Genomic DNA, 19,916 nt, shown 5'->3' on the forward strand with positions numbered 1-19,916 from the left:
TAGCTTTCTGTCTTGCCTACTTTCATGCATGTATACATAAAAACAGAACTACCTTTCTTTAGTAGCCCAAACAAATAGTGCTGTAGGAGAAGAAAGACGTCACACTTCCCAGGGGACGACACCAGTTTCCTACAACCTCAACCACACGTGCCCTGTGTCTGCCGTCACCATGTATGAAACCTGCATTTCCAGGATGTGATCTGGCCTGGCCATCTCACACACTGGATGGCATAACCTAATCACCCCACCATGCACATTTGCTGAACATGTCTTGAAATCATCAGAATATAGTTCTAGGAGGTGCGCAAGTTGGAGGAACAACCAAGTGGTACCAAATTAGGCCCTGACATGGCTTTTCAAGGGCATATTTTACTTCTCCCAACTCTCCTCTTGTTCCAAAAATATTTAGATTCATCTCCTTGGAGTACCTAGATCAGTGGGTCTCAACAGAGATGGGGAGGAGTGATTTGCCCCCCAGAGCACGTTTGGCAATATCTGGAGACAATTTTGGTTGTCACCACTGGGGGGTACTACTGACACTTAGTGGGTGGAGGCCGGGGATGGTGCTACACTTCCTACAGCACACAGGACAGCCCTGCACAACAAAGAACGATCCAGCCCACAGTGTCAATGGTGCCAAGGCTGAGAAACTCTGATCTAGACGAAAACACAGCGGAGAGATGAAAGGTTTGAGGCAGAATGCCTCAGCCCCACCTCCACTCACAGGTCCGGAACCCTGTGAACTCAATGTTATGTACGAGAGTGGATTCAGGACACCTTCATAAACAGCAGGCTATGTTCGTGGGTCCTGTCTCAAAGTGTTAACACATCCAAGTTGTACAGCAAGTGCAGAGTAATCTATGCTAGTTAACTGCTAAAACATTTGTCTCAAATATATCAATTGAAATATACCCACGATATTAAAGATATAAATGCTGCTTTAAAAGGTCTGGCTCAGAAGCATATATTTCGGAAACAAGGATGCAGTCCAGCTTTCCCGGCCGGGCAATGACTGCATTAACAAGACGGCTGCTCAGAAGCTCCCCAACTATACCTTTAATGATATACCCGATCTACTGTGCCATTTCTTTGGCCTAAACAATCAAGGGTACACATTTACTTTTAGGTATGACTATAATACTGGAACCACAGTACGAAGATCTGGTAACATTTTGCAAAAGAGAACATATTAAAGCCTCCTAAAAGAAGGGTCACCACTCTGGGAAAAAAGTTTCATTTAAGTGTGTCCATAAATATTTATAGGTTACATGAGCAGAGGATCAAGGTTTTTAATTAAAGGACTTTTATTTTAAGTTTGGAGCATATGACATAATCCTGCTTTGGAAGATGTATCATATTACTTGTTATTCCTAAAACAAAAGAAAGCAAAATAAAACTTGAAATGAGTAGACGGCTGTGCTTCAGGGGGAGTTGAAAAAATTAAGTGAATTTTCAAATGTTAATAAGCCCCAGCAACACTTAGCATATTTGTTTTCCCTAGTTTAGGTACAACTTAAAGCTTCTTTTAAGCAATGAAAGCTGCAGGTTTAAAGTGCTGGCACAACACCAAGGCTGCTTTAATAAAGCACAAGATAAACATGTACTTTTGTCTGCTCAGTCTACATAAACCAAAGTAGATTCTCCCAAAGTCATCTGTGAGAGATTTCTACCTTAGGAGAGGAAAAAGCTACCTTCCTAATTGTGGTATTGTCCCCCAATATTAAGAAAAAGCTCCCCACAAAAAGAAGGAAGGAAATTTGGGGGACTTGCCACCATCTGGGGTCGGGAGAGTCTGGACACAAACCATAGACATGGAAGTGTGTGCCAGGTGAAACGTGGCACAGGTTGAATTCATGTCAGAATAGAACACATCCAGGTAAAGACCTGAAGCTCCACTAAATCCACACCCCCACCTGCTCTGAAGCCAAGGCTCAACCAGCCAAAGCACTCACGCCCCCGTGTAGGCCACAGAAAGGGGTGTGCATGGCTGCCCGTCTCGCTAACAAAAAAGGCTTAGGGTGACCCCAGGAAAGAGCACCAGCTTCTGGGCATGACTCGGGTTTGCCAATGCTTCCTGCTGATCCCTGATGGCCCGGTTCCAAGTCTGTATGACTCCTCTCCCTTGGTTCCTAGCACCATGAGAGCCAGGCCCCCACAAGTGGCTTAGAAGACAGGAAGCTTCTCCTGAGCTGTTCAGAGGACACGATGCTGGCAGCTCCCCTCTGCCTCGTCTGGGAGCCCGAGGAGCACCCAAAATGCAGTCCCCATCCAGCCTGTGACCTTCAACAGGACTTCATCTCTGAGAGACAGAGGTGACTGCGCCAGGCGCCAGTTCCTTAGCAGGACGTCAGGAAGAACACCGAGTCTGGCACTGAAGCCCTACATGGTGATAGCTTCGGTCAACGTAAGTCACGTCCACGGCCCAGAGCCCCTGGCCCTGGACTTACAGCCCCTGCTCTCCTTGGACCCCCCTGCAAGCCTGAGCAAGATACAGCAGGACCTCTGCGCTGGGTGGGCTCCAGCCTCAAGTCTATTCCCAGCAGGACTCACCTTGAGGATGGGCATAGCTGCGCGACAGCGGGCTGTCTTAATGTTCTTGAGGAAGTGAGATTCATCCTGAAAAGAAACAGCCAAATCCTGAGCGGATGGAGACACGGCTCGTGTTAAGCTTGACCTGGCATGGCGTTGCACTGAGGATGCCTCCCCTAGCGGTTTCTTGTTCAACCATAACCGATCATGAGTCCCTGTCATATTTTCTAAACCCAAATTTGTAACTAATACATTCTTAGTATTTTGAGGGGAAGTTTCTATTTTGGTACATATTCAAATCACTCGCTATGTACCTGAGCAACCAACAGACCTCTCTACAGTTTCTCTATCAATAAAATGGGTAAAATACCACTACCTAACTTATCAGGTTGCTGTAAGTCTTAATGAGCTGACACACAGAACAGTCCTGCCAGCTAACTTAGTAAGCACTCAGTGGTTGTTGGCCACACTATGATGGGGACACGGGGGGGGATCCTGGCTCTATCTCTAGAGGTGATGTGAGAAACCTCCTGTTCCATTTCAGCTATGATAAACCGAAATGGACCTCAAAAGCACAGTGGAGGGGAGTATAAGGTGAACCCACAAATGTCACAGTATCTGTTCCCAGAAAGCTGGGCTGTAATATTCATACGGTGTGATGATGAATGCATATGACAGCCAAGAAAAAGGGATTTATAGAGAGAAACAGCAGAAAGTACAGAGGACAGGGAAGGAAAAGACCCTTTAAGCAGTGGGCTAACATGTACCACCACTCTAACCCCAAGGAATGGCTTCTATCTGAACTCTCCGAAGAAGTGTAACATCTTAGAGTTGACACTTTATTCCCTCTTACAACATTTCTCTGAAATCAGAAGACAGGGCTCTTAAATAACTGAAGACAAACCAACACTGGTGGTAAGTGGCTTGCCAAAAACCATATGGCAGGCTAAGTGTTGAGCCAGAAGCAGAAAAACATGAATTCTAAAGCCAGATGCAGTCCAGCTTTGATCAATGACACCCCATCTTGCTGGCTTCATGCCTGTGGGCAAATCATGTAACCACTTTCACTGTCAGTTCCATTACGGCTGAAATGGAGAGAACATCTGCCTTAGGAGCCACCGGGAAGATCGGCAGTTACACATAAAGTACCTGACACAGGGTAACCCGCAGGAGATGAAGGCATTATTCTTCCTACACATTGTAGAACTGTCACCATCATCCTGGGATTCTTCTTTTCATGTTTTCATTTTACAGGTATGCTACCATTTTTTCAAAGCCACACCCAAATTTGTGCCAAACCAGAAAGGACTCCCTCGAAGACTCATTGCCCTGACAGCTATGAGAAGATATAAACATTTGGGGCACTTGGGTGGCTCAGTGGGTTAAGCATCCAACTCTTGATCAGCTCAGGTCATGATCTCACGGTTTGTGAGATCGAGCCCCATGTCAGGCTCTGTGCTGACAGCTTCTCTCTCCCCCTCTGTCCCCCCCTGATTGCACACTGTCTTGCTCTGCCTCGAAATAAATAAACTTTTACAAAAAGATATAACCATTTAAGTTTGCTTGAGCTAAGGCCATAGTATGGTTCTCACGCCCAAATCATGATAATAGATGCCCGAGGTCAGCAACTATGCCTTCTTCTTCTCTTCTCTGAGTTCCCACAATACTTGGCTCACACATCTATGAAAGCACTAAAATGTACTATAATGATCCGTGTGCGTATGTGTCTGTCTGTCCTACTGGACTATGGTATCTTAGAGAACGGGGCTGACTCTCCTCCCTCCACACCCCCAGGGCACAGCACCGTGCGGGCCGTGGAGCTCGTGCTCAGCTGTTGGCTGGACACGCGGATGAACGAGCCTCCCATGACAGCCAGCCCCATGTCGAGAAACCCACAGGCTCTACTGCGATTTGCTGACTTTTCTGGGCCTCCTAAAAACTCATCCCTTTCTCTCCTTCTAGATGAGATATGCACTACACATTTTGAGCATCAAAATTTGGGAAGCCACTGTCAGAGAATTCTATGTTTAAAAGAAGGAAAATACCACTGGCTTTAAAATTCACACATTTGAATAAAGAAGGCTCTTTCATATGGTCCGGAGGCACTGGGTGTCCCTCTTTCACCAAGAGGATAAACAAGGGTAAGCTTCCATTGAAAACCATCCGCTGCGGTCTTCGGCCCTGCATGTCTGTTAGTGGCTACCTGGATGGGGGATGGGGACTGCACACCTTTTCATAATCTTTAGTTGTGAGCCATGTGAACACACGGGGTTCTGACAGGTAGCCGGCACCAGGTCTCTCTAGACTTTCCTTACGGAGTACGTGAAGCATGTAAACAAGGAAAGCCAGTGACTGAAAGATGTGCTGTCACATCTGTGCACAGAACTTGAGTAAAGCCTACTCAAAAAACAACAAACCTGAGGAAAAAGTATAGGTGGCCCTCGAACAACACAGGGATTAGGGGCACTAACCGCCCCCGCCCCCTCCCGCCCCCCGCCTTGTAAAGTCAAAAGTCAGTGTTTACTTTGGACTCCCCCAAACCTTTACTCATCCAGAAGCCTTACCGGTAACATACAGTCGATTAGCACATACTTAGTATGATACAGGATTATATGATGAATTCTTACAACAAAGTAATCCAGAGAAAAAGTATTAAGGAAATCACAAGGAAGAGAAAAGACGTTTACAGTACTGGACTGAACTTTTCAAAAAAAATGTGCCCATAAGTGGGTCCATGCATTCAAACCCATGTGGTTCAAGGGTCAGCTGTACTTTTTGAGGTGGGGGAGGGAGGGTCTTTATACTGGCTGGAAAAAACCTTATTAGCTGTTTGGACCGTGTGCCTAAGCCACCCGGACAAGAGGCTGCCACATGAAGGTACACGCCCTTGTTGTCCGCACCAGCAGCCCCTGTCCATGACTTCATGTTGGAGAGATGGGCTGCAAACCCCCAGTTCAGGCCTGGTAAATGACACTTTTCAAAAAGCACCCCAGGAGATTCTAATATGCGGCTAGGGTTGAGGACTGCTATTTGAGATGAATAAAATGTCAGTTTCCCACAAAATAAAGACAGTGATTTCTATTCTCTTAGAAACAGAGGGAGGCTCCCGTAGAACACAGGCATCAAAGTTCTTGGAGCTTTTAAGAGAAAGTTTCCCCAGAGAGAAAGTACTTAAAGACTTTGCCAAGTCACTTACGATGATGACAACTTTAAAAGGGGTTTTTAGCTGTTTTTCTAACTTGCTCAGAAGGTCAAAGCTGACAATGTTGACCAAGCCAGCTGTCAGGCGGTCCTTGCCGGTCACCACGACATTGATGCGGTCTGGGCTCAGAGACGGCAGCCACCGAAGGAAGGCCTGGGGATGAGAGGGGAGAATGGAGCCTGGGAGACCCGGCCGGCAGCCGTCAGCTGAGGCCCCAGCCGACCCATCAACAGCACCCCCTCAAGGGACAATGTTAACGCTCCCCGAGAAACAAACTCAGTGCCTTTCTCTCCACACCCTTCTGCATTTGCTGGCACCCTTGGGCCCATGAACAGCAAACACCTCCGCTGCCCTCTTACCCGTCCGCTCCTTCACTTTCTACTAACGGGACACTGCCTTCCTTAGTATGCAAATATCATTGGCAGTCACTATGCTGTCTGCGGATTCCATCCCTTCAATCTCTAACTAGATGGCAGGTTTCTGCAGGGAAAGAATGTGACTCTTTCAATGAGGAATTTTGTAAAGGAAGTCTTACCAGATGCTGGTATATACCAAAGACACCGATAATGACAAAAATACTTGTCACCTGCTCTCTCCAGAAATCTTGCCATCTCTGGCCAAAGCCACTGCCTGCAACCAATGGGAGGCCCCCAGCAGCCTCCGTGTCAGCGGCTGGTGTCTGGGAGCTCCCCTGGCATCCGGGGCTGACACTGCTATGATGGCAAGTGCTGCTTCTTTGTCTACTTTCGCTTCTGCTCACAACCAAGTGACCATCTGGTTCTTTCAGCATTTCTGAGGGTGCTGTGGGAATCTAACACGCACCAAATAAATACGTGCTGAATTGTTAGTTTCTAGAGGCAGCGGCAGATTCAGGTCATAGGGACAGGGATAAAAAGGTATTGTTTCGATGCACATTTTTAAAGTTTTGCTTTCTCTTCAGCTGGAAGGGCACGTCTGTGCACCGGGCTGAGCGCTACGGGCAGAGTCGCCTCTTCTCCACAAGTGGCTCACAGTGAGGCTGAGTCAGAAGCCGGCGTGTGATGAGGCTGACAGCTGCCATGAGTAGCAGAGAGCTGGGAAAAGCCACTGATGGTCAATGAGCTCTTCATTCTCCACCAAGTTTGCTTGTCTGGGTGTTTATTCCTTTACTGGAAGCACTCTGATCCCTAGATTTACGGAAGACGAGCTCGTGTCGGCTCCCTCGGCCATAATGGTACCTGGTCGACACGGACATCCTGCTCACATCACCTTCGGCAGGGTGCAAGAACTCTGACCTCAGGAGACACGGCTTCAAGGTCCTGTAATGCTCCCATCACCAGTGAGCACGCTGCTTCACCTCACTGAGATTCAGTTTTGTCACCCCTAAACGGGGTTGACATCTACTGCGTCCAATGCACACGGCTGCCTCGGGATGAGGAGGTAACCATTTTGAGCTGAAGTGTGGTGCAGGTGAAAGGTGTTACCGGCAGGGGCACAGGACGTACTGGGGAAGAGTCTGCTGCCAGACTGAGGCAACGCGTCCACGTCTGAGCTCACGGCTCCTTGGCTAGCTTTGGAAAGGTACAACCTGATTCTCATTCAGAAAAATCATAAGCCTGGCCTCAGAAGGCCATCTCCTCTCCCTTCCTCCCTCAGCTGAGACAGGATCTTGAAAGCTCCCAGGCCCTGTCCCCAACTGTCACTCGACTGCTGTAACACCGAGGATGCTTCGGTATTAGAATCACAACACAAAGGGAACTGACCTGCTCCCATGTGAAGCGCACCGAAGACGGCACCACCACCAGGAGCGGCCACTCCTTCCGATAAAAGGCCGCGATACAGATGGCTTGGATGGTCTTCCCCAGGCCCATGTCGTCAGCAAGCAGCAGGCGGCCTCTTTTCGCTATGGCAAAACTGAAAGCAGATGAGGGAAGGACAGTGGCGTGGCACTGTTAGTGTCACTGTTAGTGTCAGGGCTGTTAGCTAACCACATAATTGGATGTGCACCGCCCGGTGTGGGCCACCGCACGAGGGAACACGGGCCCTGCTCGCTACAGACCTGCTCCCTGGACAGGGAAGGCGGGAGCCAATTAGGGGACAGTATAATCAATGATAACAGTGAAGAGCCAAAATAGGGAAAATGTGAAATGGGGGTCAAAAGGCAGGGAGGGGCTCTAGAGGATAAGCGCATCATGGAAGCCAAGGAAGAAAATTTCCAGGACAGGCGGCCCCTCAGCCCAGTGCAGGCGAGACCTGGGGGAGTGGCCAGAAGGATCCTGGGAACCAGCCCCTAAAGAGGGGCCAGGAGGGACGCCTCTCACGTGAAAGGTCTGCCTAGAAGGGAAAGGAAGAAGAGACGATGGCATTGAAATTAGGCTTTCTCAAGGTCAGAGAGGACGTTTATGCACAGGGGCAAAGGGAAGGAGCCGGCAGAGACAGGACACTGGAGAAGAGGAGGACAGGCCGTGGGGAGGATGGAGCCGGGATGTCTATCAGGGAGCAGCAGCCTCAGCAGCTTGTCCACCAGGAGCCGCCGCAGCCCCTCCGCCCTCCAGTGTGACAACCCCTGCTGACGCTGTGTGCATCAGGGCGTGTTCCAGCGTCCGGGGGGCCAGACTGGCCTGGGGGGCCGCCCGGTTCCACCGCTTCGCAGCTGGGTACCCTCACGCCAGTTACCCAATCTCCTCACGCCTCAGCCGTGAGACGGGCATGAAAGGACCCACCCCAGAGGCCGTTGCCGGGCTTTGACAGAGCTACTGTCTAAAGCACTGAAAACAGTGCCTGGCACCATCCATCCTAAGTGCTGAGGAAGTGTTTCTCTTGTAACTGCTACTCCTCAAAAAGGGAAAAATAATCAAGACGAACAGAAGAAAAATGACTTGCTTGGCTCACAAGATGAATCAGTGAAAAGCAAAACGGATCCCAAGTGCCAGATGTCTGGTCTCCTGCTCCAAACAGCAGCCCTCTTTCCTGTGAATTCCTGGAAAACTGATCATTTTTTTTTTTGCTCAGAAACCTGATAATAAGCCCATCAACTAGCTCTTTTTCTTTCCTTCTCACAGCCAAGGCAGCGCATAGCCCCCGTGGTCAGCAGCGGGTATGGCTGGCAAGGGGCCTTTTGAGTTGCCAGAAAGTAGCGTTGGTGCCCTGAGGAAGCCAGTGCTCAGCAAAGGCAGAGAAGCGAGCAGCGCATCCACGGGGGGCGAGGTGGGTGGACTACTCATGGCATGTGACGGCACTGTCCTCATCGCCCAGAGGCCACAGCGGCCCAGCGGGGGGGAGGGTGTGTGTGTGTGTGTGTGTGTGTGTGTGTGTGTGTACCCCCCCTTCATCCCCAGGGCCGTGACCACCATACGCCTTCAGTGACAAGGAAGGGAGCCCAGCACACTGCCGCCTCACTTGTCCAACAGACCCAGCCTCTCCTTGGCACACTGGCCTTAGAGAAATCTTCTAGACTGTTTCCAGGATCAACTCTCCCCACGGACCAGGTGGGGAGGTAAGTGTGAAAAGACTCATTTTCTCCCTTACTTTTTGATTTACACAACTGATGGCCAGGGCGGACAGGGGCAGGTGAGCAACAAAGCACGGAGGGCCTTGTGTTGCGGCCACAACAGGAGCGCAGTCTAACAGAAAACATGCCACGACATTGTCACAAAACATGCGTGTCAGCCCCGAGTCCACTCTTGGAAGCTGAGTGACCTCGGGCACATGACTTGCTGGGTCTCAACTCCCTCATCTGTTAAAAGGGACCATTCAGATATTAGAGGAAGCTGGTACCTACCTAGGAGACTTTGCTCCATACGTTTAAGGGCGCTCTCACTGTAGTTCTTACAAAACAACATGGAACCGACAGCCCTGCTCCCTCAACACCAAATTCCTCCTCTTTAGAGAATGCAAGTTAAAATCTGGATTTAACTGGGGAGCTCTGAAGAAAGGCTGCAAGTGCAGCTTTGGCAGTTTCATTAGCCTTTCGGTTTAGCAGTGTCAGAGCCATAGTGAAAAAGGTGGAAGCTGCCGGCCAGGCTCCCGTTCAGGCGCGTCACACCCCTCGGCGGTGACGAGGTTAACTGGCCGGGCTGGCAGGTGCCACGTGGGCCCCGATCTCTAACGGGGCCCAGGAGAACTGGGATACTGAAGACAGATGCTGCCCAGGGGTGGGGGTGGGCAGGCTCTCAAGCAAGACGGAGCTGTGCAGAGCGTGTTATCCGTGACAGATGGAACTGGAGGGAAAAACGAGGGAAAGGGTGTGAGTAGAGCTGGGGCCGTGGGAATGCAGGGAGGCGGGACTGGGCCCAAATCACAGAACAAAATCCCGTCAGAGACAGTGGCCACGCGTTTGCCAAAACCTCACGAGTGGACTGCGTGTGGACAGGCCGTCCTGTTTGCCAGCGCCACGATTTCCTCTCTTCCCCTGCACGGGGCTATATCCCCAGCCACACCACCGAATGGCAGAGGTAGCTCCTGCTGTCTTCTGGATGGCCATGAGGACTGCCTTTTTCCTCTCTATGACCTCCATTCTCTTCACTAGAAGGCAAGTTCAAACCTGCCATTTGGTCCTCCCAAGCAGCTCTAGAACACAGGACAGGTCACGATGTGGGCTTATCTTTTTTTTCTGTCTATAATAAGAACACCCTGACTTTCTTTTGGAAAACCACCTTCCGCTCAATCCAAGTAACTCAGGTGGGGCAGGCCCTACCAGCTGGCTCCAGGGCCTGTCATCCGTTCTCACCAACAAGACTCCCCAGCCCCCAGGGCACAGTGACTGGTTCTGGCATCAGCACCGGATTTCAGGCCCTTCAGTGTCAGGCCCACCAGAAAAGAGGTGCTTCCGCTGGGTTGCTGAGCTGACGGGTGCAAGCCAGAAGTGCGAGGCAGCCCTGGCCGCCACAGCCGAGGAGCACCTGGCTAAGAACAAAGCAAACTGAGGAGAGAGCCGAGCCGAGAGTGAGATAGGGAGGTGTGATGGGATCTTTGGAGACCCTTGGTTGTCTACCCCACGCACTGAGAAATCTCTCTCCTCGTTGGGTATCTGCACACCTGCGATCCAGAGTCCTGATCAACTCACAGAATTTGCAATCAATGGTTATAATCAGGCTTTGCTGACCGCACACCTGGCTGGTTAATGCCTAGCTGCTCCTAGATGTCCATGAAAGATGAGTGTTCCTAAGAGAAGAAGCATCTGAACCCCATTTGTACTAAGTGATGGAGTCCAAGCAAGACGAAGACCAAGAACCTACTTGACTCCCACTCTCTGGAAGGGCAGCAGACTGGACACGAGCTTGGAGTCCACTCCAGAAAGGTCTGCCTCAGGGATGGTTTCTGGGACACATGGAGACGTCTTCTCCAGCTGTGAAGCGAAAGCCAGGGTGAGCGTCTTGGGCAGAGGATCCAGCTGAACTTGTGGAAGGCAGCGCACTTGTGCAACTAGAAAGGAGCACAGAAGGGTATGAATGGAAGCGCTAATGCCCGCGAGAGCTAAGGACAGGGAGGGCGCTTCAAAATACAGAGCTCGGTGGCTGGAATTCTGGCACATGCCGTTTTCTCAAAAACATAACCGGAGAGAAACCCGTGGGGTGACGGTCACATCCTGAGCAAGTCCATAAGGCTAGAGAACTGGTTTTCCCTCTCTATCCCTTAGTTTCTGCAAATATGAGGGCAGTCACTAATGCCAAATTGATTTTCTACACTACACAGACACTCGGAAGAATTGCAAATGTTTCTGTGACTCTTTTTTTTTTATTTTTTTTAACCTAAAGTAATTTAAAACAATTCTCTCAGTATTCCCATTCAAATAAATAAGGACCCACATTCTTAAAAATCAGCCCAGAAAGACCCATGAAAAAGCAAGATATAGAATGAATAAATCTTGTCATTTCCATTCTCTTCTTTTTTTTTTTAAGTTTATTTATTTATCTAGAGAGAGAAAGTGCGAGAGCAGGGGATGGGCAGAGAGACAGAGACAGAGACAGAGAGACAGAGAGAATTCCAAGTAGGCTCCGCTCTGTTAGGGCAGAGCCTGACGCAAGGCTCAAACTCATGAACTGTGAGATCATGACCTAAGTCGAAATCAAGAGTCGGATGCTTAACTGACTGAGCCACCCAGGCACCCCTCTTCTTGTTTTATTTGGGTTTTGATGTTTGAGAAATTGAGAACTCTAAGTTATCTGCTGTTGATAGGCAAGGAAGCACTGTGCTCTGTGCAGAGAAGCTGTTAGGTGTTTCCAAGAAAGATCAGGAGGACAGTAGGGCTATTTATAAACAACAACAATAGCAATGACAAAGGGCAGAGTCACGCTGAGTCCACCAACTTATTAAAATACAAATGGCCCTGCACACTTGAGACCCTTTCCGTAAGACAGAATACCGATCTCCCCTTGAGAGAGGTGAGCTTTACAGCAGTGACGTCAATGGTGAAGCAGACAGCCAAGTTCCTTGGTTTGGAGGTGACCTGAGAGCACCTCTAAAGTAGGTTGGCAAGCTTAGACCTGAGGGCCAAACCAGCCTGTCTGCTTTTGTAGATAAAGTGTTACTGGAACATAGACATGACAACTGTCTGCCTGCTTGCCACAATGACAAAATCAAGTAGATGGGAGACCATATAGCCCACAAAGCCTAAAATATTTACTATCTGGCCCTTTACAAAAAAAGTTTACCAACCTCTGCCAAGTTCAGAGTCTAAACCGTTCCTAAGAGTGACTATTACTCTGACTCTTTCAATTAAAGCTTGTATTTAGGGGTCTTTACTTTCCTTCCAAGTGTGCTGGTTCCAGACCCCTATATAACGGACAGGGAAATCTCTCCTTCCAGTCAGAGCCATTACCCCAAGTGGGAAAAATTACTTGGGACCTACAAGAAACGAAAGGAAATTAATTTCAATGGTTTTGCTTTTTGAGAGAATTTAGCCTCACCCGATTTTAAAATTAAGAGGGAAGAAAAAAAAAGCTCCTTTATTTAAGAGAGAAACAGAAAAAGAATAAACCAGGGGTACAAACAAAACAGATAATTCTGGGGGTGGGAGAGAGACAAGTTAAACATCAAAGACGATAGACCTAGACGTCACTGGTGGAGGAATTATCAGCAATCTACTCATCACAGCCTGCTGTCCTATGGGTTGAGGCTTTCGAGATGGCCTTCCCTTTTATCATTGTCCTTTGAAAAATCTAATTAGAAGAGTAACTCCTGTCTGCGGATCTTCTGTTGCTCTTCGTCCTTTCCCTTCTCACAGGCACCTTGGGAGTCACAGTAACCCACCAAGGGGCTAACTGTCTTCAGGAACCTGGTAAAGGGAACCAAATAAGAAACTGGGTGTATTTCATTTCTACCCAGTAGTACTGGAAATTCTAAGGTTGTTGGTTCTGTGTGCCACGTGGTCACGTCTTTTCTTAATATCTTCACGAGGTATTCCAAGTCTTCTGCCACATCATCAAGTGGCTACCATTGTAAGTATTGATCTCAAGACGGAGGGCTGAGCCATCCGACTGCTACCTTAAATTGCTCTGTAGTCTCAATATATTTAAATCCATTTCCATCTCTCACTAAATGTACGTACCAGTTATTTCTGGAAACCGTTTGCGTGAACAGAATCACCATGATAAGAAATTAGGTAAGGTTGATGGCTTTAATATAAAAGAGACTTCCCCTACTGACAGAGAAATACATTTTATGCCTCCAAATTAAATCTGCACATGCTGATTTGTGCACACTTCAGGAGACTGAGCACTCCGGGTGCTTTCAGAAACCATTTTTATTTTAATCCTGGTGACCGCCGGTGCTCAAATACCTGATGGAAGCTAAGAAAAGGATGACGACCCGGCCGGTGTGAAATGTGGTGCTTTGTAAGCATTATGTTCTCCCAGCCGTTCGAGAGGAAAAAGCAACCTCCACTCGGTCTCCCACCAGCTACTGCCTCCATGGTCCTACGCTGCTGGTTCAGCCAAGTGGATAAGTTTCTGAGACAGCCCCCCAAGTCACTAATGTCCTTTCCAGGTGCTGGAAGATGACAGGAATGTGCTGTCTGGCTTCATGAGTCATCTAGAAATCGTTTCTGTAAAATTGCTCTTCGGCAGAATGCTACTGAGCCACAGAGCAGAGAGATGTTAGTGTTTTCAAATAGCAGCTGACAAGACAAGATCAGTGAGGGGGATGCAGAGCCCTTCTGGACTGTGACAGCCGGGCGAAAACAAAAGGCCTTATGCCAATTTCACCGTGGGCGAAAGGCCTCAAGTCACTTAGAAAAGAGGGAAAAGGAAAGCTCTTAGATTCACCGTTATCTGGAGAAAATAACTGTCACCATGTCATCAATAAGCATTCATGCACTCAGGAGGTCTTACTGTCATTTCTTAATGAGTTTCAAATGCACACGCTCAGTAGCTCAGGGCCAGGAACCTAACTTCACACAGGAGGAACGAGGGCTAGGGGTGGAGGAGAGGCCCCAGGTCTGCAGTCTGTCAACAAAATGGGAGCTAAACTGGGGTATTCTGAAGAGCCTTGTCTCCTCAGCCTCTTATTCACGGTGCTGGCATCTACATTTCCAAACGGGTCATGCTACAACCTCGAGATCACCAGCCTGGTCTGACTTCTGTCACTGGCTTGATTGTAAGCCTACAACGCTCCCAATGAGGAAGACAACTGTTTCCTCCTTTCTCTGGGTCCAAGATTTTTGCAATCTATGAAATGTGTAGAATCAGTCTTCTCTTCCACCAGTCGCTGTAATGACAAGATAGCATGTAACACAGCAATCTGAGCCCTAACACTAGAATTCTTAAGATCTGCGGAATTATTAACGTGAAATGCAAAATTTCACGTGTGGCCAGGATGTGCATTTTTCTGGGTGAAGAATCCATCGTGTTCCTCAGGTATTTCAAAGAGTCTACGGCACACACAAGATTTGGAACCATTACATAATGTTACAGGAGTCACGAGACATGGTTTTCCATTACATTCCTCCGCTAAGGCCGTACATTTCCTGCTTCGTGTTGGTCCGTAAAAATCAAAGCCTTTATAGCTAACATAATTATATGCCTTCCTGCGGTTGAAAAACAAAGGGGCAAGAGGGAAACACTCACTCCCCCTGCTTATCAAAAATTTAGCTTTGGCCAAATAGTTCACTCTGAACCACAAGTTCCAGAAAGCCGCAGCCACAGGGCCTCAGCTCGACATCGGTCACCCTCACCATGTCAGCCAGTGTTTGCTGGTGCTAAATAAGGACCCCATCACAGTCACACTTAACCTTGGGTTTGCTGCAAGTCCTTCCACAAGGAATCAGAAACACTTCTCTTCTATTTAACTTCTGTCAGTAGGATAGAAACAGAGTAAAGACCCCTTTTTTTCACTGAAAGGACAGAAGAGACCCAGAATGTTGAATTCTCTACCTGATGTCACCTAGTCAGTCGCTTGAGGAGGAGACAGAGAGAAGAAACACAGCTTCTCCCTCTTGCTGAAAGTCCTGGGCTGGTGGGCAAGATGGCCAATGACTCAGAGCTGCCCCCTGGATCATGTCTCTCCTGGCCTGACTGGGACCAGCACTGGCTCGGAGGCCCAGCCAAGTCCTCAGGGGGCCAAGCAGGAGGAACCTAAGTGGCGCCAGCCACAGACCCACTGCAGGAGTGTGCAGCTTGGAAGCTGGGTGACAGATGGGTGCTCCAGGGCAGGCTGAGCTATGCCCATGTCCCCCCTTTCTCAGGCACACTAGAATTTACTGCCCGACCCATGCAGAGCACAGAGAGGAAAAATGGTAAGCCCAAACTGGCTTCTCCTTCTTATACTGATACCTGTACACACATCCCTTCCCTCAGTCAGTTTCCAAGGGCTTATTAAATGCTACGCGTGCTACAAAGCCCACAGCCACCTAGACCCTGCAACCTTCACTGATCATCTGGTTCTCGTAGCAAACCGAGAGCCTTTCTTAGAGGGAATCTACAGTGGCTTCCATCTACACAAAGCAAACCCAGCTCAACTGATTCCCAAAGTCCACATCTAACACTTCTGTGATGAGTAGGAAGTTGCACGGGCCTCAGGAACTTGACTAGCACGGCCGTACTCGGATGGAAGAAGAGGTCCTGTGTTTGCCCGAGCTGCCCCAAAGCCACCATCTCAGCAGATGGGGTGTGGCTGCCTGGGACCATCTTCACCTTCACATGTCCTGGGCACAAGCAGGTGAACTCACCACAGGCAGGGGATGGGGGGTGGGGGGGTGGTGCTCTTTAAAAATATGTTAAATTTAAGGCAGATAATTAAAGCTTAACAACAACATGATATGAAACAAGCAAGGCAGGCATCTCACTTAATTTATTGTGCTCTTCCAAGAGAAAGCTCCACCTCCTGGTCTTGGCATCTGCAATGACAAGAAACACACAAGCCAACGTGACAGCCTGCCCTTCTGCGACGTCACTGCACTTATTCGTTCATTCCCTGGTTTCATAAAACTCCAGGAAGCCAGGATGAGGTGGCTGGTCCTGTGCCCGCCAGTGGGGACGCAGAGGCTAGGAGCACCTGCCCTCGTGGCTTTCACAGAATTCAAGGAGGAAAGACAAACCGATGTGGCAATAATACTGCGTTGTTAAGGGGGTGATAAAGGGTCCTACGGTGATACGTGACCGGGCATGGCCTGACAGGTCAGAAAGGCCCTGAATTTCCAAGATGGGGATAATTACAGTAGCTTACACTTATCCGGTGCTTACTTTAAGCCAGGCATAGTATCAAGAGGTTCACATGCTCCTCACTATCCTATAAGCTGGGTACCGGGGTCAGAGCGGTCAAACACCAGTTCAAATCCCAGTTCTGCCGCTTCCTAGCTGTGTGACCTTGGGAAAATTATGTAACACCTCTGTGCCTCAGTTTCCGCACCTGAAAAGTGAGGACACTACAGCTCCTGCCTCACAGGATTTTCAGGAGGATTACATGAGATTTAAGTATTAAATGCTTATGAAACTGTGCCTGGCAAACAATAAGCACTCAAAAGAAAGCTAGTAACTATAAATTATTATTGTTGTTATTAGTATAATGCCATCTACTGATTGGCATAGTACACACCACACACAGTACTAACCAAGAAGGGGAGTGTCTCACTACCCAACCGTAGCTAAGTTCTCAGAGAGACTCCCCTACCGAGCTACCTTCTGAGAAAATCATGAAAGCTACATAGTTGCAGATAAATGCCTTCTGGACGGCAGACATGAACTCTTCTCTGTATGACCAACCGGAGAAAGCAAGGTGGTTAGGGAACAAGCTGCATAAACATAGTGAGTCAGTTTCTGAACAAAAAGCAAGGTGGCCCCGGTGTAATCTGACAGACCAAAGGCAGACAGGCTACTCCTGCCGTGGGAATAGTACAGGACACTCTTCGTGACAACAGCTTGACCCGGACACTGGCAGAGCAGCAAACGGGGAAGTCTGTGAATAGCAGTGACGGCAAAAAAAAAAAAAAAAAAAAATCCACTCACGGTTTCTAGATGTCTGAGCGTGGGCAGGACTGGGGCCAATATTTTAGCTGTTCACATTTCCAAAACAGCAGACCGTATCTATTTGGTGTGATTTCAAAGGTCACTCTTTGTGGAATACACACAGGCCTTCTGTACTGGCCTTTTAAGGGCAGCCTACTCCAAACTGAAGTCGAAAATCCAAGGGAGCCTGGAAGGCAAAGAACCCTGGACCTCGTGTCAGTGGCTCATCTGGCCTCAGGACAGGCCCCGGCACATCTCACCCAAATCCCACTCAGCAGGCTGCCCTTGCGAGTTAAAACTCGATCCACCCAAGGAATAAAACAGTAATAGCTGACATCACCCTTCTCCGGAAGGAGCCCCAAACCCTGATGAAAGCTCACTGAGCAAGTAATTCTATAGAGGCTTCTTCCATAAGATTGCCTAAACATGATGTCTCAAAGGCATGAGGTTTCAAAGGTTTGCTTTCTTACTCACCTACGGAAAAGACTAAAACCATATCAAGGATGGGAAATATTGATCCATAACAGCCACATAAAAGCCCAAGCTGAGAATGAAACCCAGTAGTACAGAATTCTTAAAACTAACTTCTGCCCCGTGTTCTCATGGGGCACCTTTTGAAGAGCTTCAGAAAAACTGAAGCACAAATGCTCTGCTTTGGCCAGCAGTGTTCAATTCTGGCTATTAGACTTTTACAAATACCAATGCCCAGGCCCCACCTCGCAACAGTTAAATCAGTATCTGCAGCTGGGAACCAGGCATCAGTGTTTATTCTGGGAGCGGGGCCTGGCAATCTGTGTCACCAAAGCCCTCCAGGTGGTTTGGATGCACGCTCAAGTTGGACAACCACTGACTCCGTCTACCCCAGGGCATTTATTTTTATGGCATATGCCTGTTTTTCGAGCTCTCCTAGGGACAAAAATCACTTCTGAATATTCAAACAGAGAAAAACAACTTGTGTGAGAACACGGACCACCATGCATCCTGGGAATCAGGCGGAAGCCAAGTACTTGCCGTAATTTCTGGAATCCATCTGCTTAAACAGTGCAGTCAGATGTTCAGAGTAGCCGATGTCTGCCTCAAAGCGGGCCCGGGAGATGAGCACGCATCGCCCTTTGACAAAGGCAAGGGAGGGAGCTGAAGGCAGGCAGGCCTGGGCTACACCATCAGCAGAGGGCAACTCCCTGCTGTCCTCGGCCCCTTCCAAAGGCTGCAGGGTGACGGAGGGGAGGCTCTGGGCTGCTTTCACTGCGGAAGAAAAGGACATATGTGACAAGGTGGATGACTTTCACAGCACCCTGGGGGTGCTCGGACAGGCAAAGGAGAAGGGCAGGGGCGGGACTCGAGAAAAAGCTTGGTTAGATTAGGAAGGCTTGTGAGCGTGCTTTCACTGGGGCATTGGGAACTGCAGGGTTACTGAATGGAACTTCTGCTCCTTAAGTGTTCAAATTAAAAAACACACAAATGAACAGGGGGAAGAGGGATCTCACCAAGATGCGTGACCTTATTAGAGAACTTCTGTTGCTGTGTCACAGAAGCCACTGAGGTCAACACCCAGAAATCACGCCCTTCACCCGACCCCCAGGTCACTGCTCTGCTACCGCTTGGAGAACCAGGGAAAGAGACACAGAACCATCAGTTCAAAAACAGTTTCAAACCTTATTTTATCTGTTACAGATGCATCTTATAGATTAACAGATTTGACTATATAAAACTAAAGTGTCGAAAAAACCAAATGGAATTGAAAGGCAAAACTACCAAATAAAGATTTTTGCAAGAAATGTGAGTAGAGCTCACTAACGAACTCAAAAGAGGGGAGAAATGACTAACATCTGGGGAAGTGTTCGACGTCACATATAATCAGAGAAATAAAGAGCCATTTTTACTCATCAAATTTGCAAGATTTAAAAAAAAAAAAAAAAAGCGCCTGGGTGGCTCAGAAGGTTGAGCATCTGACTCTTGATTTCAGCTCAGGTCATGATCTCGCAATTTGTGGGTTTAAGCCCTGCATCCGGCTCCACACCGTTCGGGATTCTCTCTCTCTCTCTCTCTCTCCGCCCCTCCCCGGCTCTCGTGCTCTCTCTCAAAATAAATAAACTTAAAAAAACACACAAACAGATATCTGCATTGCTAGTTGGGAATAAAACCTTTTGGAAAACAATTTGGTATTATCTAGGAAGAGTCCTAAACACTGATAATGATTCCACTTCCAGGAATCTATCCAACCTGACAACTGAAAATACAGAGATTAACGGATACAGGTATTCCTTACAGCTTTAACACTAGAAAAACCCAGAGCGGATACAAATGAAATAAAAACGAAATGATTTAAACAACTTGTGACACGTTTATACCACGGAATGTTATATGGCCATTAATTGTTTTTAGTAAGAAATTTTGGAAAAGACAGACATACAAAAAGCCAATATTAAGTTTAACCGAATGAAATCATTTTTTTAGAGGTCAGAGTGGTCCGGTAATGGACACCTGCCTCTTCATAGTTCAGAGTTAGTGGTTAACATTCACTGTTAATACAAAAATAAAGTGTGTATATTTTAACGCCTAGAAAAAAGGCTGGAAGGCACAGGACCAAAATGTTAATAGTGGTTAACTGAGTGGGGAGACTATGGGGGAATAGTTGTTCCTTGCACGATAATATACTTTCTACGCGTTCTACGACGCAGATGTGGTAGGGTTAAAAAGACAAAATCCACAGGTACGCCTAGAGCAAGTCGGCAGCAAGACCGACAGTCTTTACACACGACACT

At 48.2% G+C, this 19,916-nt stretch overlaps 1 protein-coding gene across 6 annotated transcripts in view; it reads right to left on the reverse strand.

Annotated features, from left to right (window-relative positions):
• SMARCAL1 (SWI/SNF related, matrix associated, actin dependent regulator of chromatin, subfamily a like 1) overlaps positions 1-19,916 on the reverse strand; it is a 54,482-nt gene that overhangs the window by 28,100 nt on the left and 6,466 nt on the right. For all 6 annotated transcript variants that reach the window (XM_058705562.1, XM_058705581.1, XM_058705600.1 and 3 more), the window contains exons 5-10: positions 18,163-18,396; positions 15,993-16,043; positions 10,948-11,134; positions 7,474-7,624; positions 5,726-5,884; positions 2,551-2,616 (exon numbers count right to left, since the gene is read on the reverse strand). In XM_058705562.1, the coding sequence (XP_058561545.1) occupies positions 2,551-2,616; positions 5,726-5,884; positions 7,474-7,624; positions 10,948-11,134; positions 15,993-16,043; positions 18,163-18,396 (848 nt within the window). The remainder of the gene's footprint in view (positions 1-2,550; positions 2,617-5,725; positions 5,885-7,473; positions 7,625-10,947; positions 11,135-15,992; positions 16,044-18,162; positions 18,397-19,916) is intronic.

Source organism: Neofelis nebulosa, chromosome 2, assembly GCF_028018385.1.
Source record: "Neofelis nebulosa isolate mNeoNeb1 chromosome 2, mNeoNeb1.pri, whole genome shotgun sequence".
Lineage (NCBI taxonomy): Eukaryota > Metazoa > Chordata > Mammalia > Carnivora > Felidae > Neofelis > Neofelis nebulosa.